The sequence below is a fragment of the Eutrigla gurnardus genome (genome assembly GCF_963514095.1).
Source record: "Eutrigla gurnardus genome assembly, chromosome: 17".
In the NCBI taxonomy this organism is placed as follows: Eukaryota; Metazoa; Chordata; class Actinopteri; order Perciformes; family Triglidae; genus Eutrigla; species Eutrigla gurnardus.
The window spans coordinates 681,674-706,808 of NC_139928.1; the positions used below are offsets into that span (position 1 = coordinate 681,674).

The 25,135-nt window shown below is 42.2% G+C and overlaps 1 protein-coding gene and 1 long non-coding RNA gene across 9 annotated transcripts in view; both read right to left on the minus strand.

Moving 5' to 3' along the window:
* The window catches only part of LOC311027569, a 224,310-nt gene that overhangs the window by 170,242 nt on the left and 28,933 nt on the right, over window positions 1-25,135 (minus strand). The window lies entirely within an intron of this gene.
* atat1 (alpha tubulin acetyltransferase 1) overlaps window positions 1-25,135 on the minus strand; it is a 49,920-nt gene that overhangs the window by 18,599 nt on the left and 6,186 nt on the right. For 3 of the 8 annotated variants that reach the window (XM_084031607.1, XM_084031602.1, XM_084031600.1), the window contains exons 2-8: window positions 21,547-21,607; window positions 16,554-16,645; window positions 13,117-13,174; window positions 12,882-12,995; window positions 11,385-11,486; window positions 9,145-9,190; window positions 5,070-5,144 (exon numbers count right to left, since the gene is read on the minus strand). In XM_084031607.1, coding sequence (XP_083887733.1) covers window positions 5,070-5,144; window positions 9,145-9,190; window positions 11,385-11,486; window positions 12,882-12,995; window positions 13,117-13,174; window positions 16,554-16,645; window positions 21,547-21,607 — 548 coding nt within the window. Of the gene's footprint in view, window positions 1-5,069; window positions 5,145-8,675; window positions 8,722-9,144; window positions 9,191-11,384; window positions 11,487-12,881; window positions 12,996-13,116; window positions 13,175-16,553; window positions 16,646-21,546; window positions 21,608-25,135 lie in introns of all 8 variants that reach the window. The other 5 variants (XM_084031603.1, XM_084031606.1, XM_084031604.1 and 2 more) reach the window with 4 other exon arrangements.

Sequence of the window (25,135 nt, forward strand, 5' to 3'; positions counted from 1 at the left end):
GTCTCCCATTCTTTACATCTATTGCACTCAGTTTCTGATTCAGATAAACTTGAGATGGGTACATCCAACACAAGTGCAACTTTAGCTTTTGCAGCTGAGTGAATGTCTTGCAATTTACGTTTTCCGTATCCAGTTCGCCTCTCGACAGCTACAAGTTTTACAGGCGAACAACCTAGACCCACATAACTTGAATACAGGGACTGGTGGTTCATGACATTGCATTCAAATTCCTCATCGTTTGCGATTGATGTTGTTGGTTCATTAGCCTCTGTCTTCTGCAACAAAATGTTATTGCAGTTGTTGCAAATCTTCTGCCCAGGCTTTGCTTTTAAGCTTGTGGCCTTGGCTTCATCTACCATCCTCAGGTTATCTGAAAGACAGAAAAATATTGATAAGTCTTTGGAAATACAATAAATCCAATAACACCAAGAGGGCCTGAAAAAATACCATTGTTCAACATGAAAACAGGCAAATGATGAGAAGGAAATCTGCGTATTTTAAAAAGTAAGTACTTACTTTTGCGTAATGTTTTGTGCTGGCGATACGGGTCACAGCAAGCTTTCTGCAAACTTTCATATCTTGTCAGGAAAGCCTTTTCATGGTGAAAACATATGGTATCCCCATTTTTCAGTGAAACACCACTTCGCCACTCCAGGAGTCTCTTTTCATCAGAAGACAAACTTTCTACAAGGAGAGTCCCTTTTTTTCTGCAGTAAGTTCTCTTATGACAAACTTCATTCAGAAAAATACCAACAGTGCATTGATCAGATTCTGCCATCTTTATACACAACTATTCATATGCACATACAAACTTGGACTGACTTCTTTCAGTCTAGAAGATCTACTAAAGGCCTAAATTGAATCTGATAACAAGTGGCTTGTTTCAAATACATGTCTGAACAATGACCAAAACGGCTTGGAGTCTGATTGCTGAAACCATTTAAGGTGGTTTAAGACACAGCCATTATGTGGATATAAGTGTCTTAAACCACCTTTGCATGTGTCACAGGCATCATCGTGGATAAGGAGTTAATTTGTGATTTTCAGGAAACTAATGGTCAGCAGTCTTAATATTTAATTTTTTGTCATTACTGAGCATAATATTAAGTGATTTCCACTATTTTCATGCTTTATCATCACTAAATTCTCCCTGATCTACATTCCAGACTTCTGGGAAAATTTTCCAAAATGGTGCATTTTGACCAATAAAATTCATATGATGGAGCTTCATAGTCAAAGATTTTATTTCATTAAAAGAAAGAACAAATATGTATCTTTATCTGGTATAAATCCCATTAGGATCATCAAGTGCCCACGTGGTCATTTGGGGGTCCAAATATGGGGTTCCAAAAGAGTCACCTCTGCCCGGGAGGGTTTTTGGACCCCCATAAAACCCCCACCAGTGGTACCATACCCTTCAAATTCATTTTGGCAAGAGCAAAGGTCCCAAATATAACAAATAATCCTGTTTAGAATAAATATGATCATTAATCGTGGTGCTAGGAGCACCCAAAAAGTGAAAAATAATTTTGGCCATCAAAAAAAATTGGACTTTGGTGACCCACCTCTCACCCAAACAGTAAGGAATGTTGATTCTGAAATCAGAATTTTGTAGTACACATTACAATGAACTAACAGAGCAATGTTCAGCCTTCTATCACTATTAGTTATAGTTACAGGCCTCCAAAAATGCCTACAAATAAAATGTGAAATTCCAATGTGTCAAAAAGGGGTGTGTCACTTGAAATTCAAATGGACGCCACGGGCAAACCGTTTGAGATATTGACCTGAAACTTCAGATTCCCTCGTTTGGTAACATAAGGCATATTTTCACCGCTTTTCAGCAAAATCTGAGAGGTACCATGTACATGTTACCCCGATATTGGCTGTTTTCACATGGAATGATCCAACTGTCTTAATTGTTATCCTGCAGAGTTCATTTGGTGGTATGACTGACGTTATTCATCATTGTCACAACTTGTCGGTGCATTTAAAGGAGGCTGTGTGTGTGTCAGTTAAGTTGCAGCATGTGCGAGGCGCTGCAAACGGCTTTTCATTTTTGGTAATGCATGAGTACTCTAACACGTTACTTTTCTTCACAGGTAACGCTGTAACGTAACTGATTACTTTTAATTGATGGTAATGTTGTAACCTAATTAACTACTTTCCAAAGTAACTATACCCAACACTGGAACTTAGACCATATTAGACTGTGATGACATCATGAGTTTTAGACTACATTAGACCGTGATGACATCATGGGTTTTAGCCTGTGTTAGACCCAGTGTTGTGGGTAACGCATTACTTTGTAACACGTTAGAGTACTCCAATTACTTTTTTCGTGTAACGTAACGCGTTAGTTTCGTCACTGGTCACTTTCAGTGACACTTACCTGCAAACTCCAGATTCCATTGTAATTGGTCAACTGCAGTGGAAGTTTGCTTCCTACTGAGCAGACCAACTGGGTTTCTCCCCCCCTTTCTCCTGGGATTTGGATCTGAACACAGGTCTGAAGTCCCCAAGCAGCCATCAAAACAGCCAACAAGCTGGCTGTTGGAGCCTGCTTCTGCAACAAAGGCAAGAATTCCTAGTCGAGACGCATCTCACTAGAAATTCCTCCATCCACAACTCCAAGGACAGCAACTTTCCTTCACAGGAATCTGAAGACAGCAACTTCTTCAAGGACTGGTAACTATCTAGGCATATCTTAGGATATAAGAACTGAATATGAGGATGTTTTCTATTTGATGTTATGTATAGTTAAGTGTGTAACTTTGTTCATTTGTTAGTGATGAAAAGTCATCATAGATCTCGTATAGTATTTAGTTAGATAGGCCACTTAGACTTAGTGTTTGTTAATAAACCCTTTTTAAACATACTGCTGTGGTTATTAATGTTGTATACGAATGAATGATGTTAACCTCTTCTCTGCAAATAATTCACAATTTCTTCAACGGTTTGTACTCAAATGACAATTATTAATAATTATTGTAGTTGTGTAAACTCCTTTATGATGAGGCCGAGTCAAGGTTTTGTTATCTTTTCCCTGATTTCAGGGTTTTGCCCTGTTTTATTAATAATCCTATTGATATCAATATTTGTATTGATATTTATAATGATCAATAACAAAATCTGCTACTGCTAGTACCCCAACACTAATAAAGTCTCATGCTGTGTTCTAACTGTTGAAGTCTCAGACTGTAAATCGTCCTTGTAAAGAGTTTCCACCAACAGGGAGGTAAGAGGTCTCTTTGTGTGTAAGTACCAGGATGTAACCTTACTCACACTAACAACAGGTCTCACTCCTTCTCTTCCTGCTGATAAAACGAGTCGCTGGATAAAACACATCAGCTAAGATAACGTTTGCTAGCTAGCTAGCACGACGAGCTAACAGCCGTGTTGGTGACATACCTAGCTAAGTTAGCTAGCAGGCTAACAGCTGTGTTGGAGACGTATGTTGTGTGAGACCAGAGATGTAGTCCACTGAATGGTTTTACACTAAACTGGATGATACAACGACAAACCTCTTACACACTGAGACTTTCTGGGGACTATTGCACAAAACCTAGATAGGGGATTAAGACAGGATTTCCCAGTCATCCTGGATGAAATTAGCCATGATACGGTTGCATGAAAGCATGTAACATGTTGTGACAGCGTCACCTTGACATGAAATAAAATGTACAGTGTGCAAACAAAGGTTTAAAAGAAAAGTGCACTTGGTTGCCTGATGTGAGATGTAGTCTGGAAACTAAATGGGTAGTGTGGGTGCCTTGAAATTATTAAAAATAAGAATAGCAAAATTTGTGGGCCGAGGGGATAAAGGGAGGATGTGACGTGGACCAGGTAGGGGAGGACACCTGGTGAGGGTCGGAGGAGATGGTGGACGGCTGGCGGTAGAGGGGAGAGCGGTGTAACTTAGACTGCGTTGTATCGGACGGAGCCGAGACACGGACTAAGCATACGGAGCCGCCAGTAGAGTTTCCCTCCTGGTCCGGCGGAGTCCAGTCGAGTTTCCCTCCTGGTCTGGCGGAAGCCAGTTGAGTTTCCCTCCTGGTTGACTCTGTGCCCGGTGGACTGACAGAAAGGACCGCGGGTAAACGGGGTGAGACTGACTCCTTTTGTTTGTTTGTTTTTCCTCCGGCGCACGAGCCGCTCAGCGTTGTATTGTTCCTGAGTATCGGAAAGTTTGTGACTTGGGGACATATTTATCGTGAACCATTCGGTTCAATAAGTGATATTTCGTTTGGGGGGGGTTATTTACTTAATTTACAAAGTGTAAAGACCGGGGTTTTTTGCGTGCCTTGTATGTAATTAATTTATTTTGGTGATCATTTTTGCGCTCCGAGCGGCCGAGCTGGGAAAGCCCGTCTAAATTAAAAGTGACGTGGATCTTTACGTTAAATTGCACCACGGTGGCGTTTCGTTTGTTTAATTTTTACATGAAGTCTATTTTTCCATGAACCCCTTGGAGAGTTAATGTTCAGCCCAGAACAAGGCTGCGCGTTACAATGTTATGGAATAAGTTCACATGGAGATTTATCCTGTGGAGCTAGCCTGCTCCAGACCAGGCTAACACACAGGATCTATTAATCTGATCCTGTATCTCAGCCACTGTTCATTACAGTTATTCAGTTATATACAGTTATTATTTAAACACTGTGAGCATTATTTTACATTCAATCAGCCTATAAGCATTTTATTAAATTCTACATTATCATCATTGTAACAGTTATAATAGTGTTCATGAAGCTGTTCATATTGTTCAGCAAAGGTTCATCGCATCATTTTAGGACCTTCAGGTCCAATAACCAGACTGTGAGCCCCCGTAGCTCCCTCTCTGCTGCTGCGAGTCTGATATCTAAATTCTGCTTTTGTGCAATAGCCCCCTGGAGCTGACACATCTGTTGAACATCAGATGTGGATTTCAGGGAACAATTCAGATTGAATCAATAAATGATTTGTCCATGTTTACTTTTGTACATATATAGTCTAAATCAGGTCCCGTGGGGGACATCTAGGCCGGACACCTGAAGGGGCGGGACTGAACCATGCGAAAAAACGTTTACCTTCTCTCTCCATTAAAGAGTAGGGTTTGATCTCTCCGTCTTGCTTTCTTGCAGGAACCTTCCTCAGCTGGGCTGCTGGGGAGCAGAACACACTTAGATGGGCTGTGACATGATGATGATGGGCTTTGACACAAGTAAACAAATGGTGACTAGCCTCAATCTCACACCACGGTTACTACAAAATAATTAATTATTACGTTATTACGACGCTAATGTTAGTCTAATTATGATGCTAGCAGGTGCTTCAACTACATTTCTGTTTCTATAGCTTATACATTTACGTATGCCATTTCATGATTAAATTCACTTCTGATAATGTCTGAGGTGAGAAATCAACTGCTTCATTTTAAAATCTTTGCAGATTGACAAAAATCGATGGCGAATAGAAAAATGCAGCAGTGGGGCTGGAGGCTGCTATGGGTCACTGCAGCAATTTCTAAGGTCTCCATCTTAAATGGACATTCACAGATGCACCAAGAAACCAAAGAGTGTCCTGTCCGAGTTCATAATTTTACCGGGAGGTGCTCGGTGATGCATGATCTTGACTAAAACAAACAGATGCCATTCAAATACACTTGAATATCCATGCCATTCCTCAACCACATGCACAGAGCACACTGCTTAGTGCATGGCTATTGAGACCACACCCCCTACTGGCACTGTGCATGCCTCCATCACATCTACAGAAGATCACTAGAAGACTGGACCACTTTTGAGCCTAAAGCACAAAGACTATTGAAGGCACACATTTAAGCTTCTGGACTAAACAAAGTGAAGTAAGTTGACCAATGTGTACATTTTTTACACAGGGCCACAAAGATGTTTTTCAATGACTCAAAGGTCCATTTATTGAGGTCGGTCAGGTCACATGTGATATACTGTATTTAGTGCATTTCTTTTTGTTGTTCTTACCTCTGAATTTTGAGGATATGTTTCTTCAAAATGTGTATGCTTTTGTCTCATAATGCCGTTTTCAAATTGGAAATCTTCATCACAGATAGTCTCCTGGCATATTAAGCACATGGGTCTTGTGCTGGTTGGAGGACGAATGAATGCAAACTTTTCAGTCCATTCTTCTTTAAAATGGCGATTTTAACTGTCCACCTTTCTTAAGGCAGAGAACTCGGAACACGCCATTTTCATGTAATCTTTTTTCCCGTGCGCAATCTATGCTCCTACTCTGGCAAAGTGGCAATATGCGAACGGCTTCAAAAACGAAAGTGAAACTTAAAAATGCTCGCCCAATAACAGGCTGTCTGTTGGCATGGAGACAGGTCCCGATACACGTGTTGACCCAACCAAAACACATACTGAAGAAATAATAGTTGCGGGGCCACAAATAGGTGGCCGGCGGGCCGGATGCGGCCCGGGGGCCGCCTATTGAGTACCGCTGCACTAGAATATCAACATTGATTGCCACATATAGATTTTAAGTTTTCAAACTTTGCTACAAGTAGGCTGTGGAGCTGTCACTTAAAGTGGAGCAATGGAGCTCACTTATTTGACACAAAGTGTTGGCGATGGAGCACTGTATATTTTTCAGTGATTTATCACAAGGTCCTTGCCAATTAAAACAGTGGAGCACCTTATATACAGTGGTATTATTTAATAATTGATTTAAGAATCAATCAATGGTAGCCTCCCCCGGCGTGGATACCACCACAAATAGAATCCGATTCTGTGGGAAACACTATGATGTCATGAACCCAGATAGGGGGGCTTTGGTTTCCTGGTGGATCTGGGGCTTCAACGTGTACGAAGCAGCACTAGTGGTGATTTCAGCTGTGACTGATTCATCTAGGGCGGGTGACACAAATAAACACAAATTATTCCGCAGTCAAGCATGTGAAACTAATGCAATGCCAAAATTTGCCTTGCATTTGGTGTGAATACGGCATTTTCACAACTACTTTGTTGCTTTTAGATACTCTGCTCTTTTATCTTTAAACCTTAATTACTTTTCTGTTGTGTTGAGTTACAGAACGACTGCTGAGGTGATGCCAGACATGCATTACAAGCCTGTGAAGAGGCTACCTATCTCCTGGACAAGGATTAAATCCATGTGGTGGATTGGTGTCACACATAGGGTTGGGCACCGAGATCCGGTTCCAAATAGGAACCGGTTCCTAACGTCCGGTTCCGGAACCGTTAGGAAGATGTTTGAATTTCGATTATTTTTTCGGTTCCTAAATGCCCGCACTAGTTTGTTTATGCGGTTTGTTGCCAGTCCGCCGAACGGAGAAGAAGAAGCCGCTGAACACCAACGAAGAAGCGTCCACCGGAAGTGTTTGCATAACCGAGCGAGTCGAGCATGGTTAGCATGCGTCGGCGGTCCAAAGTGTGGCTTCACTTTTCTAAAAACAACGAAATCTTGGTAAAATGCACTTGCGACAAGATTATTTTGTGCATAGGAGGGTGCACTACGGACATGAAAAAGCACCTCCTCCGAGTTCATGGAGTAGAAATAAATGTGTGCCCCGTCTTTGACGCGCTGACCGTCCTCCGCTGCGTCTTCCTCTGGCTCCGGGTCCGACCCCCAGCGTGGCACAGCAGTGACTGAACCGCAGTCCGAATCCGGAAAGTTAAACAATAAATAATATGTCTTGCGCCAACATTGAAGCAGCTAATAAATTAGCCGACGTATTTTTTTATAGACAATTTACGACCTGAGATCGCTAACGTTAGCCAGGCTGGTGACTCCATGACTCTGCAATGTGCTGAGCCTACTCCATTCACCTTAGCGGCAAAGGGGAAGATGTCGGTGCAACAAAAGGAAGGTTTTACAAGTTGTTTCTTATTGTTTATTTGCTATTCTGCACCAGGTTAGCCCATCAGTGGGAGCACGGTAACATGTTAAAGTCCCTGCAGCATCATACACTGTAAAGTGTTTTCATGAGGTTTTCAAAAATAAAGCTCTCTTGAGGAAAGTGTACCCCTGTGAAAATGTATTCATAATTTATATTTTTATTCAAATTCATAGATTTGATATTTATATTGTACTTGAAAACAGCCCTGTGAGAAATTCATAGTAAAGTTCATAAAAAGTAAAAAGTTCATAGAATTAAAATTGATGAAGAAGGTCAGACTATTTCATTCAGAAAGACCGTTGGTTAGCTAGCTCATTTAAAATATCCTAAACCTTTTTTACCCTGCCTCTTAAAAGAATCGGAATCGAGAATCGTTTGGAACCGGAATCGAAACAAGGAATCGTAATCAAAATCGTTAAAATTCAAACGATGCCCAACCCTAGTCACACAGAGCACATTTAATAAATCATCACACAAATTTTGAGACATTGGAGGGTCAGGAACAAGGCAGGGTATTGTGCTGTCAGTAAGGGGGTCTGTGGAGGTTCTGGTGGTCTACGGGTAGTGGCCATCTTGGTTCAATATATGACATGAAACACAATACATGACATATATTGCACCTGTATAGGTAGATTAATACAGATGATTGGAAAGAGGACCGAACACTGGCTAACAAATTATGAGGGAGAAAACAAGTGAGAGCACAAGCATCATACATATATGGATCTAGATCTGGGACAAAGTTAGGGGGACAAGATGCTGGGATGTATGACAAAACAAAAGATCAAAGATTCCTTACAAAAAGCTGTACATCCTCTGATCCATCAGAGGGGAGGATGGCAAGTCTGGGAGAGTTTGGTGAAACAAAAGATTTTGGAAATGGAATAAAAGCATTTCAACACTCATTTATTCCAGTTGTCCATGTACTAGCTCCTCCTTTCCTTTACTGTAATGTACTGCTTAGGGCTGCAGCAACAACCGCATCACGCCCATACCGCCATATTAGATGGTTGAGCCCATCACCGCTATACCGTCATATTAGATACTGCTATACAGAGGTTGTTTTTAATTTTTTAAATCTTGCGAACGAACAAACCTACTGAATGCCCAGCTCTTTCAATGCCAGTGGTATAAATGTTGTTTGAAGCCACCCACTTGCCTAGACCTCAATGCTCAACCACAACCATAATAACAACAATAGAAAAACAATTACACAGTTCACAACATTTAAAACCAAAGCCATGGGATCCTAGGAGGGAAAACATTACCTGATCTGTTGAGGAAGAAGCCTTCAAACACCACAAAGTTATTGGCCTGGACAGACGAAAAAGTTAAAGTAAAATTCACTGAGGTGGTCAACAAGCATAGTTAGCAGTGAGCTACCTGTGGCTATTGACATTATAAAGGCAAGCAACCACAAACAGGAACGCCACTAGTCTCTTTCAGGCAGTACCAAATATAAGCTCAAAGGTGTCATTACTAGCTTTTGTATTTTTTCAAGTCACAATATTCATTGATGAAACAGCCTTTTTAGGCACCGATCAGACTGAGACGCATCACCAGAAACAAGTCACTCACGTAACCATGCATTGTGTTTTTCTTGCACTGTTTAGAACATCACCTGGTTTTTATGTGCACAGGTTGAGTCTAATTAAACGGCATACGCATGTTAAGTAGAGGTGTACAGCACGTGACGTGCATGTATGCCTGCAGGGCTCCAGAGTGCGACCATTTTGGTCGCAAATGTGACCAACATTTTTAGGAGTGCGACTGAAAAAAATTGTAGGTCGCACTGGTGCACCTAACGCTGCTCGGATGAAAAAAAAAAATCAGAAGCGCAGCATCTCTTTGTGTTCTCCTGATGGTATCGTGGTCCAAACCAATAAGAGACAGAGCTCGGGCGGGTCCTTGCCTCTGATTGGCTGTGGTCCTTTTCACTGCTGTAAATTGTGTCAGTTCGAAAAATGCGAGCGAGCTGAGCAGGTACTCCTGAGCGCTTCGATTTTCTTCGAAAATGAAGAGAGGCAGAAAGCCTCGCCCCGAGACTAATTAAAAAGCCCAAAAATATGCCTTCAGACAGGACTGGTTGAAGCAATTTCCCTGGCTGATGTACGATAAACAAAGGGATTCAATGCACTGCATTTATTGTCGGAAGTGCGGTCAGAATTTGGCCGGTAATAGTGCGTTTGTGGAAGAGTCAACAACATTTCGCATCGAGACGTTGAAAAAGTGCAATATGTCCATGATAAGTGTGTTAATAAAGTGGCCCCTCATCCAGCTGCATTTCAGCGTCAGGCTGTATCGATCAGGTCCGCTGAGGAATCTGAAATGATTATAAAAGTCAACGCCGCATACAATATTGCAAAGGAGGAGTTGCCGTTCACTAAATTTAAGTCCGAAATTACTCTGATGAAAAAAATGCCGACACACTTAAGAACAAGACAACTGCTGAGGTTGGAAACGCCACGTACACGTCATTCATGATTGACGGCGACACAGACGTCTCTACGAAGGAGTGCGTTATTGTCTACTGCCGCATTTTGCGGAAAGGTTAAAGGGACATGTCGAGGTGGAGCATGGACACGCACAGTGTTTGAAGGCCCACATTACAGCATGAGAGATCATGACTAGGAAATTGTATAGTAGCCTATTCCTAATATTATTAAAAATGAATAGCCTAAGTAAAAATATAAGTAGGCTAGGCTAAGATCACATAAACTGTTTTCCATTTGCAATCTATAGGCTAGTGACCTGTATGATCTTTTTATTGTGCCACAAAGCAAGCATTTGCTGTGCTTGGACATCAGTGTGCAGATTGGCTGGAGAAAACGGTTGCTCTGGGTGCTGATAGTGCTGCAGTTAACCTAGGCCATAAGGGGGGTGTCATTATGTAAAAGGAGAGCGATGAAAAGGTGACTTTTTGGCGTTAAAGGCGATGCATGAATAATGTGGGTGCACCTAAATTTTGTGCTGGTGCACCTAAAAAAAAAAAGTTAGGCGCACCAGTGCTACCAATGCAAAAAGTTAGTCTGGAGCCCTGGCCTGAAAACCTAAAGATCTACTAAAACTATCTGTTTCCATGTTCCAAAAAAGACATAAAAAGACAAACGATAGACCAACTGAGTCAGTGTCGTAGTGTCATTGTCATGATTACCAGATGCGTAAGAAGTACTTCAGTATTTTACATTAAAGTATGTCAAAGTACCTTGAACAAAATTTTAAAAAAAAAGAACACTAACAATTTAAGGATGATGTCACTCCCCCACTACACAGGACCAGCACCTGTTTTTGCTCAATGAGCTTTGCCAAGGGGAATTTTGTTTTGCCCTGTTATGACCGTCTCTGTGTGATCGGGGCTCAGACTACGGCAGCTGAGAAGCTTAAAAAAACAGTGAACATATCCTTGAACACCTTGGGTTGGTAATACTGCCGTGTCTTATCTTACACACACACACATACACAGACACACACACCTACATAAACACTATGTGATAGTAAAGGAACTTACCTGAGGAACACTTGGTGTTAAGCAGTAGTGCTTTGCCAGGAAAGAAATGAATTTGGGCGAGGGGCGGTCATAAGCCAACAGGGCTGGTTGTAAATTCTTGTGCTACAGTAGAGGAAAAGAAAACATGTAGTGAGTGGTAAAACATGTCCTCACTGGTAAAGCATGTAGTCACAGGTAAAATATTTAGTCACTGGTAAAACATGTCCTCCCTAGTAAAACATGTCCTCACTGGTAAACATGCAGTCACTAGGAAAACACGCAGTCACTGGTAAACCATGTCGTCACTGGTAAACCACATAGTTACTGGTAAAACATGTCCTCATTGGTAAACTATGTAGTCGTTGGTAAAACATGCAGTCACTAGGAAAACATGCAGTCACTGGTAAAACACGTCCTCACTGGTAAAACACGTCCTCACTGGTAAAACATGTAGTCATTGGTAAAACATGTCCTCCCTGCTAAAACACGTCCTCACTGGTAAAACACGTCCTCCCTGCTAAAACACGTCCTCACTGGTAAAACACGTCCTCCCTGGTAAAACACGTAGTCACTGGTAAAACACGTAGTCACTGGTAAAACATGTCGTCTCTGGTAAAACATGTCCTTCCTTGTAAAACACGTTCTCACTGGTAAAACATGTCCTCCCTGGTAAAACACGTCCTCCCTGGTAAAACATGTCCTCAGTGGTAAAACATGTAGTCACTGGTAAAACATGTAGTCACTGGTAAAACATGTCGTCACTGGAAAAACATGTCGTCACTGGTAAAACACGTCCTAACTGGTAAAACATGTCCTCACTGGTAAAACGCGTCATCACTGGTAAAACATGTCCTCACTGGTAAAACGCGTCATCACTGGTAAAACACGTAGTCACTGGTAAAACATGTCCTTCCTTGTAAAACACATTCTCACTGGTAAAACATGTCCTCCCTGGTAAAACATGTAGTCACTGGTAAAACATGTAGTCACTGGTAAAACACGTCCTAACTGGTAAAACATGTCCTCACTGGTAAAACGCGTCATCACTGGTAAAACATGTCCTCACTGGTAAAACGCGTCATCGCTGGTAAAACGCGTCATCACTGGTAAAACGCGTCATCACTGGTAAAACATGTCCTCACTGGTAAAACGCGTCATCACCGGTAAAACGCGTCATCACTGGTAAAACATGTCCTCATTGGTAAAACACGTCTTCATTGGTAAAAAAAACGTCCTTATTTGGTAAAACACATCCTCCCTGGTAAAACACGTCCTCCCTGGTAAAACATTTCATCCCTGGTAGAAAATGTTGTTACTGGTAAAACATGTTGTCACTGGTAAAACACGTCCTCACTGGTAAAACATGTAGTCACTGAAATTACTAGATGTATTTTGGCAAAAAATAACACACCAAGACTACCATGCTATGAACGAAAGATCCTGAAGATGTGACTGCAACAACACCTCCCTACACTGAGACGGGTTCTAGCAACCTGCCCACAGAGAGGAGCGCTTCACCTCCAACATGAAGTCAAACAGTTCCAGCCCATAGCCATGTCGCTGCAGGTTCTCTGCTATGTAGAAATCCAAAACACACAGTGGCTCTGCCTCGATGTGCACACCCTGTTGGTCCTGTGGAGGAGATACAATTGCACACCTACACAACTGAGAAACTTCAGACAGACAGGAAATCTGTGAACAATGTGGAATTATAGATGAGAATTAAGAGACTGACAGAAAATGGGTGACTCACAAGCAGAAATAACTTCTTGCAGCCGACCTTGAGAAAGCCCACGACCATGCCACGTCCTCTGTGTGGAGGGGAAGAAGGGTAGCCATGTTGGTTGGGATGAAGCACGGTGTAGAGTGGCACAATGATTAAGACTCTGAATATCTTTTCACATCAGAATTATCAACCTAGTTTTCTATTTGCTGCCATGAACATGAAAGGATCACGAATAAAAAGAAGCAGTGTGAGTGGCAACACATTGCTGCTGCTGTCCACGGCGTCAGTGGGATGGAGCGGACGGTGGCGGAACTTACGAAAAAGTGGTCTGATCTGAAGGTAAATTACATCTTTCTGCTCCTTTACCAACATGTATTCAATGTATCGCTTGAGTATTTGAGGAAGTTTGATTTTGATGCGACTTTGATGGGGATTGTGTCTGAAAAGGAGGGAGACACAGACGCGACTGAGACCAGAGGGATAAGGGTAAACAAGTTTTTAAACTTTTATTATATATAAAACAAAACGTTAAATCGTTTCTGTCCTTCCAGAGTCTGCAGCGTTGGGCTCAGCGGAGGGTGACGGTGGCGGGCCCTCGGCACAGCGTCCGGGTCCGGCGCAAAGCAGCAGTGCACCCCGGGCGCATGGCACATCAAGCGGTCGGGTGCTCACTGATGCTGTCCTGCAACTTCAGCGAGACACAATCACCGCCATCAACAACGTTGCAGATGAGCTACAGCAAACGCGCACTGTGTAAGAATACGTTAAAAATGAACATTGTTGTCTTCCTTATCTTACAAACGCAGCATGACATCCTCACGGATTCTTGCGCCCTGTTGATACCCCTCCAGTTGGGCAGGGGGCCGTGGCTCGGGCTCATCATGCTGGGGACTCTACCACCTTTGCCGGGTGGTAGAGTCTGCCTCCTGAAGTTCGGGAAAGTTGCGCTCTCCACGCTCCACGACTGAGCGCACGAGCGTGGCACACATTATAGCGCATTTCCTCTGCGCCCTGGTTGTTTAAAAACGAGGATAATGTGTAACAAGTATACGATGGCTTAATGGCTGTGTTTGTGTTGATGACATATGTACAGTAAATAAGGAGACTATTTAGTTATTCCCACTGTGTTCTGCATTGATCTAATGGAGGGTATTGGTTGTATCCTGTATTACATGCAGTCGGCCGTCTCCTCCTCCTGCGGTGACAGCGCTGATTCAATATTTCGAAATTATTTTGATTTAAGATACGGGTTGGATTTTAAAAGAAGGTGTTTATGAAGTCGAGTTCCTCATGATAACGCGGATCTAACGTATGATATGGAGTGAAATTAAATGTGTGCGAGTCATCAAAACTATAATAGTTCTTCTCACGTTTACTTCCTACAATCTGACATCTGTATCGCTGATTCCCCTCCAGTCTCCAGAATGTGCGGTACGCATGCCTTAAGGCGGGTCCACACCGCACCGACTGCCCGACTCGCGTCGGTAAATGAAGTCCGGCTACTTAATATGGCCAACTCGAATGGCGGATTACACATTTGAATCGGCTGAAATGAACGCCAACGTGGGCCGATTCGAGCGACCACACCAAGGAGACTCATGTCACGGACGCCGAATCTCAAAGACGCCGATGTATGGAGTGCCTTATACGCAATAAACTGACCCACCCAGGTAGCAGGATCACTGGACCCAAGACAATTTGCCTACCAAACCAACAGAGTGGTGGAGGACGCCACACTCACCGTCCTAAACAACATTTACAGTCATCTGGACAAACCCAACACTCACGCTCGTATTCTTTTCATGGATTTCTCCTCAGCCTTCAACACCGTTCAGCCACACCTCCTCCTAGGGCACCTTCGTGATCTGAAAGTCAGTGGTGTCCTCGCCAGGGAATTTTTGAGAGACCGACCCCAGTGAGTCTGTATTAAGAACTGCCTCCCTGACTCTCTTGTTCCTCAAGGATGCGTATTATTCCCTTTGCTTTTCTCTATACAAACGAAATACAGTGCAACAGCAGTGACCTCTCCCTCATTAAGTATGCAGATGACATGGCTTTGATTGCCTGCCTTCGGGACTCAAACAGCTCTCCCTACCTGCAGTACTTCAACACCTTGACTTCATGGTGACTCAACATCTCCAAGACCAAGGAGATGTGGCTGGGAAGCAGCAGGAGAGGAGGTAACAAAGACTCTGTGCCCACCTTCAAACCAATCAGCATGAAGGGTAAGGAAGTGGAGCTGGTCACTCAATTCAAATACCTTGGAACAATAATAGATCACCAGTTACAATTCCAAAACCATGCGGACTACATATTCAAGAAAGGGAGACAGGGCCTGGCCCTTCTGAGGAAACTCAGGAGCCTCAACACCAGTCAGCGCACAATGACCATGGTCTACAAATCATTGACCGTGCTGACATTCAACATCGTGTCACCTCTCGGTCAAACAAAAGAACACTGGGACAAATCGGCAACCAGGGCGGAAATATCATTGGACATAAATAACATCAACTCCCACACTTGTATTCACAGTTTTTAAGAAAAAAGGCATTACAGGTTTATCAAGATCCCACTCATCCCCTCCACTCTGCTTTCCAGCTGCTGCCATCAGGACGGAGACTTGCAGTCCCAATGGCAAGAATGGTTACAAGTGGTCATTCATTCAATCAGCCGTGACCATCCTGAACAAACGACTGCCCGTGGTCAGATAAATGTATGCAGTTAGGCACTTTATGTATTTTACTCATTATTTATTAACATCTTTCAACTCTCTCTTTTAACTCTCTCTCTTATATATTATGTTCATCTATTTATTGTGCATAGTGTTGTCGTGATGTCTGGGTGTGTTTCTTGTGTTTTACAATTGAAAGGTGCTCATAGATTAGTTATGGCTTAAGGAGAGAGCGTGTGACAGCATCAACTCAGTGAGCCCAACAAAAAAACTGTCTCGGAAACATTTAAGGTGGGCTCACCTTTTAAGCACGGCTGACCTTTAAGACTGACCAGCACTGTTCTCCTTGCAGTGACGAGCAGCTTCTCCGAGTCTCTAAGTTTAATGTTTTCAAAGTTGTTGTTAGAACTGTAATGGTATTATTAAGTAGTCATATCAGTACTGAAATTTAAGTATTGTGACCATCCTCCTCAATGACCTCCCCTGACTCCCTGTTGCAGCCCGCATCCAATTCAAGACGATGGCACTGGCCTTCAAGGCCACCAATGGAACGGCACCCATCTACCTTCTGGTGGAACATCAGAAGCTGTACCAACTGAGACTGTGTCCAAAGAATTCTGCTTAAGCTCAATAATAACATATCCCACGTCTTTGTTTGGAAATGCTCCTTTCAGAACTAATTCAGAATATCCCAGGAATATGGTGCTTACAGGATGCATATCAGATGAGGAATATTTTAATTTCAGAATAATAGGGGATGGGTGTGCATGTTAAGGGAGGAGGTGAGCTGTACCCGTTGCTCTCTCCGTCCTTCAGCAGGTACAGCTGATGCCTCTGGGACTGCAGCTTAGAAGCACTTGTTATAGATGCTGGGAGCTGTTGGGCCTGTAGACAGCAAGCATGAACATGTCAAACATGCACACACACTGGAAAGGGCTGGCTCTCATTTGACATTTTTCATTTTTAGTGCTCATAAAATAACATTTGAATTTTGGTACCAAAACAATCATTTTCACAATACCATACTTTGCAAACTATCAACCTCAAAGATAAAGAAATACTTCAGCCACAAAATGATCTTCTGTATATAAATGAGCCAACATTGTGATTGTTGTTGTTGTACATCTCCACGGTGAACGAATATTTAACCCTTATGCCCCGTTAAAAAAAAGTTACATTGGTACCGTTTCCAACATTTTGTTTCATTGTTTTCATGAAAGGGTTCTTGTTTAATTTATATCATGATATAATTAATCACAATTAAAAATGAACCCTTTAGATGCCAGTTTTGATCATATACCACTCACCACAATAATGCAATATTCTAAAACAAATTTTACTTTGATTATTATTTATATCACCAGCTGACCCATCTGAATAATAAGTGAAAAGATTGATTTTGGTGCATTATTATTTTTTGTATAATGTCAGATTGAAAAAAATGTTTTTTACATTTTATTCATGAAGGGGTTCTTGTTGATGCCAGTTTTGATCATATACCAATCACAGCTTTTTAAAAAAAACAACAACAAAAAACACTATAATTCAATATTCTAAAAACAAATTTTACTTCGATTATTACTTATATCACCGGCTGATCCATCTGAATAATAAGAGAATAAAAAAAGTTACGTCTGTACAATTTGTACCATTTTTTACCACCCCTCCCCCTTTAAATTAAAGTGAAAAATTATTTTTCCTGTAATTTCCCATTTCCCTCGAGCAAACATCATGAATTTTTGTAAAAATGAAGTCAATCACAAAATTGCCCCATTTTAGCCCCTCCCCCCTGACCTCTATGGTGACCCTTTACAACACATTGGCACCCTTGTGTAATTTTTTTTTAAGCTAAAATGGCTTAAAAAGTAAGTGATAACCTCTTTTAGTCAGAATGGTTGAAGTAAAAAAAATATGTAATATATAAACTCATAGAAGCCATAAAACCGGTGTTTTATTTCTTGGTCATGGCAGGATAACATCTGGATTTTTTATTGTTTTTCATTTTGAAGGAAAGGCTTTTTGACTAAAAGAGGTGATATCTAACTACACATCAAAACCATTATAGTTCTAGATCTTTCTTCTTTTTTTAAATTTTTGTTGTAAAGGGTCACCATAGAGGTCAGTGGGGGAGGGGCTAAAATGTGGAAATTTTGCGATTGACTTCATTTTTTTTTAAAGAGAATTTTTTCGGCTAGAGCACTGTTCAAGCCTTTTTAATACCAACAGTGTGGAAACAGGGAGAAAGAGAGAGAAGACATTGTGGGAAACTGATCCCGGGCTGGGAGTCGAAACCGGGATCGCCGCATCGAGGAAGTTGAGCCTCTGTACATGGGGCGGCTACCCTAATCACTGCGCCACCGCCGTGATTGACTTCATTTTGCTGCAGAGAAATTTCAGTCAAAATAATTTTTCACTTTAATTTAAAGATCGATGATCGATTAATTGATAAGCGGCAATTCTTCTGAGAAGCTGAATTTCCCTCCGAATAGGTTCTATCTATTGTATACGTAACATAAAATGTTGTCTTATGATATAAAGAAAAATGCAAATCATATTTAGAATAATTTCATTTTAATGCATCAATTTGGGGAATTTTGAGAACCAAAATATGACATTGTTTTCTGACCAATTTCTTACAAACTGCTGGTTCTAATCCAAATGACATACTAAATGGGGTTGAGGAGTTTAAGCATTCAAGAAAAGATGAAAACAAAAATGACTAAAACACAGTGCTGAGCCTTTAAACTATTAGTTTATTATGACTATTATTATTATTATTATTATGACTATTATTATTATTATTATTATTATTAATAATAATAATAATATAAGTGCGCGGGGGGCGCCTTGCCATGGCGACGGGGGAAACAGAACGTTGATGAGCCAAACCAGCTGCAAGGATTTCCCCTTATAATAAGCACTGCTGCCCTCCTGTTTAGGCCTATCATTTGAGCCGCTAGTTAAGTCCATTTGCCTTGATGAAATAATTTTGGGCGAACATTGAGACTATGGCGGCCGAATTAGACTATGGCGCACCCTTGCCAATGTCCCGCTTCTCGTTTGTCTTGGGGTCATTCCGTGCCAACTCAGCCACCCATGTACATGACACCTCTCAGATTTTGCTGAAAAGCGGTGAAAATATGGCTTATGTTACCAAACGAGGGAATCTAAAGTTTCTCAAACGGTTTGCCCGTGGCGTCCATTTAAATTTCAAGTGCCACACCCCTTTTTGACACATTGGAATTTCACATGTCATTTGTTGGCATTTTTGGAGGCCCATAACTTCTGTTCTAATAGTGATAGAAGGCCTCTGTTGAAAATGGGTCTGTTAGTTCATTGTAATGTGTACTACACAATTCTGAATGCAGAATCAACATTCCCAACTGGTTGGGTGAGAGGTGGGTCACCAAAGTCAAAAAGAATTTCGACGGACAAAATTATTTTTCACTTTTTGGGTGCTCCTAGCACCACGATTAATGATCACATTTATTCTAAACAGGATTATTTGTTATATTTGGGACATTTGCTCTTGCCAAAATTAATTTCAAGGGTGTGGTACCACTGGTGGGGATTTTATGGGGGTCCAAAAACCCTCCCGGGCAGAGGTGACTCTTTTGGAACCCCATATTTGGACCCCCAAATGACCACGTGGGCACTTGATGATCCTAATGGGATTTATACCAGATAAAGATACATATTTGTTCTTTTTAATGAAATAAAACCTTTGACTATGAAGCTCCATCATATGAATTTTATTCGTCAAAATGCACCATTTTGGACTTTTTTTCCAGAAGTCTGGAATGTACATCAGGGAGAATTTAGTGATGATGAAGCATGAAGATAACTTAGTATTATGTTCAGTGATGGCGAACAATTAAATATTTAGACTGCTGGCCATTAATTACCTGAAAATCACGGATTAACCCCTTATCCCGGATGAAAGAGACCCGCCTGTGACAAGCGACTTGCAGCACAAGCAAGTCTGCAGGCCACTGATGCAAACCATATTCTGACACCAATGGAGATGTTTCAATGGGCAAAAGAAAACATTAAGAACTTTAAATTCTTCTTTGTTAGTGCAGAAGATATTAAAAAACACAATGAAATGTGTTTTCCTGGCTGGAAAATGTAGTTTTGTGGCTGATCTGACTGCGAGTGTTCTGCCTCCGGGTTCTGTATCCAAGTGTTCTGAATCCGATTGTTGTCCTGCATCGACATCTGTGAATATTGTATCCTGTGATATTCTTTTCATCCGTATCTTATTTTTGGAAATTGGTATAAAGCAATGATGCGATCGTGTTCCACTGATCGTTTTGGCCGAGGCATAACGTCTCTCCAATTCGTACGTTTCCTTGTGTTTTTTAATATCTTCTGCACTAACAAAGAAGAATATAATGTTCTTAATGTTTTCTTTTGCCCATTGAAACATCTCCATTGGTGTGAGAATATGGTTTGCATCAGTGGCCTGCAGACTTGCTCATGCTGCAAGTCACTTGTCACAGGCGGGTCTCTTTCATCGGGGATAAGGGGTTAATTTGTGATTTTCAGGAAATGAATGGCCAGCAGTCTTAATATAAATTTTTTTGCCATCACTGAGCATATAACTAAGTTATTTCCACTATTTTCATGCTTTATCATCACTAAATTCTCCCTGATCTACATTCCAGACTTCTGGAAAAAAAAAAAGTCCAAAATGGTGCATTTTGACGAATAAAATTCATATGATGGAGCTTCATAGTCAAAGGTTTTATTTCATTAAAAGAAAGAACAAATATGTCTCTTTATCTGGTATAAATCCCAATAGGATCATCAAGTGCCCGCGTGGTCATTTGGGGGTCCAAATATGGGGTTCCAAATGAGTCACCTCTGCCCGGGAGGGTTTTTGGACCCCCATAAAACCCTCACCAGTGGTACCATACCCTTCAAATTAATTTTGGCAACAGCAAAGGTCCCTAATATAACAAATAATCCTGTTTAGAATAAATGTGATCATTAATCTGGGTGCTAGGAGCACCCAAAAGTGAAAAATAATTTTGTCCGCCGAAAAAGAATTGGACTTTGGTGACCCACCTCTCACCCAAACAGTAAGGAATGTTGATTCTGCATACATAGTTGTGTAGTACACATTACATTAAACTAACAGACCCATTTTCAGCCTTCTATCACTATTAGAACAGAAGTTATGGGCCTCCAAATGCCAACAAATGAAATGTGAAATTCCAATGTGTCAAAAAGGGGTGTGGCACTTGAAATTCAAATAGACACCACGGGCAAACCGTTTGAGATATTGACCTGAAACTTCTAATTCCCTCGTTTGGTAACATAAGGCATATTTTCACCGCTTTTCAGCAAAATCTGAGAGGTGTCATGGTACCCCGATATTGGCTGTTTTCACATGGAATGACCCCTTGTTGTTGTGGTCAGAGCCCTACTTCGCTTGTGTTACCGCATGTGCGTCAAGTAAGTCTGGCGTCAAGCTCGCCCTCACGTGGACTGGCGGGGAATTACAGGTTCAAAACGCAATTAATTGCAAATTTATTTATTTTAATCAAGTCATTTCTTATCGATAATCGATTAATTGTTTGCATCCCTAACTTGAACACATACCTATAAATAGTAAAACCAGAGAAAGTGATAATTTTGCAGTGGTCTCTTAATTTTTTCCAGAGCTGTGTGTATAATCATATAAGTGTGTGTGTATGAAGAAAAAAATAGTTGCCATATAAAAACATTGTTTATAAGCAACATAAAATCCTCAACATATGAGCATACCTAGAGAGACTCACCTTTGCTGAGGCTCTCCCAAGTTCATCTATCACTGTGGCTATGTGGGCTTGTAGATGTGGCCTATGAACACAACAGAGAGAAGGACGTTAAAAGCTGTGGCTGAATGAAGAAGTATTGTTCAGACAGCAAAGAGAGGGGCTGCAGTCGAATAGTCAAACAATTAGGGACCTTGGGGTGAAACGTCACAGGGTTAAGGAAAGTTGGAAGGAAAACTCATCAGGATTTAGGAAAAGACGGCCGCGGTGCTCGGAGAATCCGACTGGACTTTCACTAAGCTACGTCATTATAATGCTGCTGATGACTGACAGCTGATCCACACCGTTTATTCACTTGGGTCTGCGGTGGAGAAACTACAATAATGGACTACAAAAAGAGTCTCTTCCACTTCTCCCCATGTTGTTGGTTTTATAAACAGCTGGTTCACTGACCGGCTTCAGGTCCAGCAGCTCCTCCTTCCTGCTGCTGTTAAAATCAACTCTGTAAAGCAACAAACCAACACTGTGCAATAATGTGAAGTTAACCGTTCAGTTCATTATGAATGTTGTTCATAATCAAGAATTTGTTATTTGAAAGTTTGCTGTATTTAGATCTCATTTCACTTGTTGTTTTTGTTTTGTTTTAAAAGCATTTGTAACATGATTGAAATAAATAAATACAAATTCCATTAAATTATTATCACTGTCCACACACGCAGTCTATGACCCTCTTTCTAACTGAAGGCTGTTGTCCTGCCTACTGAACTCAGTGTGGAACAAACCACTCAAGTCATTTTCTCAACATTTGTTTACAGAAGAAATTAAAAATTAAAACTGCGAGCAGTGATGCACGGGCCTTCGCATACATGCAACTCGGTTAGTGCTACGACCGCCTTCCGTGTCGGACCGCCTGGCCTGGCCACCGGCACGGGTCGTCCCCGGCCACAGCCACGGCGCGGGGGTCGTCCCCGGCCACCGCCACGTTGGCGGTCGTCCCTTGCCTGAATCGTCGCGTCGAACACCGTATCAGACGATTGAAGTCATCGCGCTCGACTGGGGTGCAAAGTTCCATGACACTGGGACGGTATACGAGTGTAAAAACATGACATTTCATGTGACCAATAGGTGGCGCTCTGATTGTGAGTCAAAATTGCAGTGCAGATGTGTTCAGGGTGGGACTCTCATCAAACAAGATGTTTGAACCAGATCGGACAATGGACACTGAAGTGATAACAGTTTAGATTGTTGTGAAGTGTTGGGACCTAACCGTTAGGACTACACAATGCGGCCTACAGAAGCCTACACATGCGGCCAGGACAAAGGGACAAAGGGGAATAAAAACTACACCGCCATTTTAGTTTCACATCTCACCCAGGTGAGAGATGCGACACCACACAACCAGTGCCCTATTGGCTGACATCTTCAGGGAACCCCGGGGGGTCCCCTGGAGCGGCCTGAGCTTTATAAACCGAAGCCGCCCGGAGAACGCTCTCTTATTCGCTCTTACTCTCTGGCTCCCACTCCTACCCGGGCGCTGGTTCCAGCGCTTCCATCGCAACACCACGTTGCCACGGGAGGCGACCCCTCCACCAACAGGAGGTGGACACGGCCCCGCAGCGCACCGTTGCAACAAGAGGAACCAAGCCGGTTCCTGCCGTCCAGCTACCAGACGCTGTCTGAAGTAAGCTGACTAAATCGCCAAGCCGCGATTATATCGCCGTCCGTGGAAGAAAGAAACACGGACTGTTTTCTTTATTTGAGTTTGATCAACGAGAGGAAACCCGCTCCGCTCTCGTCTGGACGAAGCCGACTCAGCACGTCCCCCGCTGACGCCGGGGACTCACGAACTAACGCCGTTACGGAACGCCGTCATCGTCTTACGCAACGATACCAGTAAGAGGCTATCAGTCTGGGCAGAGACACAAGTGATAGTGTAGGATATGCTTGTAATTCTTGTTAATGTGTTTTAAGTTCTGATCGCGGACTGCCGAGACCGTTTGTTCATGTGCTGCTGTATTTGAATACTGATTGTGTACCCACGCAGCTGGGTTGATTTCTGTAACAGTGTTTTCGACTAACCTCCGCCATATTCGCGAGCTCAGAAAGCCTCTACTATCAGTTAAAAGACCGGTTTCGCGGAATAAACGCCAGTTCATTCACGCGAGCCCGTGTGATAGCGGCACGCTTTCTGTCCCTCCGAATATCGCTTGCGCATCCTCTCTCTCTTTGTTTGTGTCCCGCTAACACACATACACGCCGCACACACGTGTCCTAAGCCAGCTGTTCCCGGCGGGCGCTAGGGACATAGCTACATCTGGTGGCTACATACGGCTATCTCTCTCTCTCTCTCTCTCTCTCGCTACTCCATCAGACCTCAGTGGCTCCGCCCCTGAACGCTGCGAGGAATAGCTCCACCTCTCTCTCTCTCTCGCTACCCCATCGAACCTCAGTGGCTCCGCCCCTGAACGCTGCGAGGAATAGCTCCATCCGGTGGCCGCCCATAGCCATCTCTCTCTCTCTCTCTCTCTCGACACGCACGCACGCACGCACACGCACATGCACACGCACGCACGCATACACATACGCACGCACGCACACACATACGCACACACACACTCCACGTGTGTATCTCCCTTTGTTTAAGCTTAGCTTTGTGTGTTAGGTAGTTAGGTAATAAGGCTTTGTTAATTGCAGTGTTATTGATTGTGATCATTATTACTGATTTTAATAAATCTTATTATATTTTAACTAGCGGTCTCTTGTGCTTGTTGTGTATATGTCACTGGATAACAGCAGGTTGTGAAGGCTAGTGCTTGAATTTCACGCCTTTTAATTGTTCGATTGGTTTTGTACTCCTATGCCAATGATCACGATGATTGGCATGTGAGTATAAAACCTTCATATTGAGACTGAATACAGTTTTAGGTTATCTTTTCCCTGATCCCAGGGTGGTGCCCCGTTTATTCATGATTATATCATGATAATATATTAAATATAATTATTAATACCGATAATCATATTGATATTGATAGTTAACTGTTGATAACCAAATCTGCTCCTGCTACAACCCCAACAGAAGCATGAAATTCATCCATGTTTGTGGCGTCATCCTGGCCACGCCCTTTGACTTACGTAAGACCTTTTCATGATTTTTAATTGTTAAGACCTCTGGAACAGGCTCACAAAGTTTGGTAGGAATCGAATTAACGGTGTAGGAGGAGTTTGTTAAAATACAAACCCTACAATTGAAAAAACTTGAAAAATGGCCTAAAATGGCTGATTTACTGTAGCGCCCCCGAGTGGTCAATTTTGATAAAACTTTCAGGATATGTTCCAGGGCGATATGTCAATATATCCTGCAAGTTTCATGATGATTGGGTTAAATATTGTGGAGTTATCTGTATTGATTTCCAGAGCCCCGCCCCTCTGATGTTCATTGGCTAATAACGTAACTACATTTAACCAAGCTTTTGATGGCACTTGCCCACATTGGTGTAATGATGATGCACAGCAAATTTGGTGAGAATCGGATGTATGGTTTAGGAGAAGTTAGCAAAAACGTGCTAACTTCTCCTTACATATTCTTGTTAAAATCATATTAAAAAATTGGGAG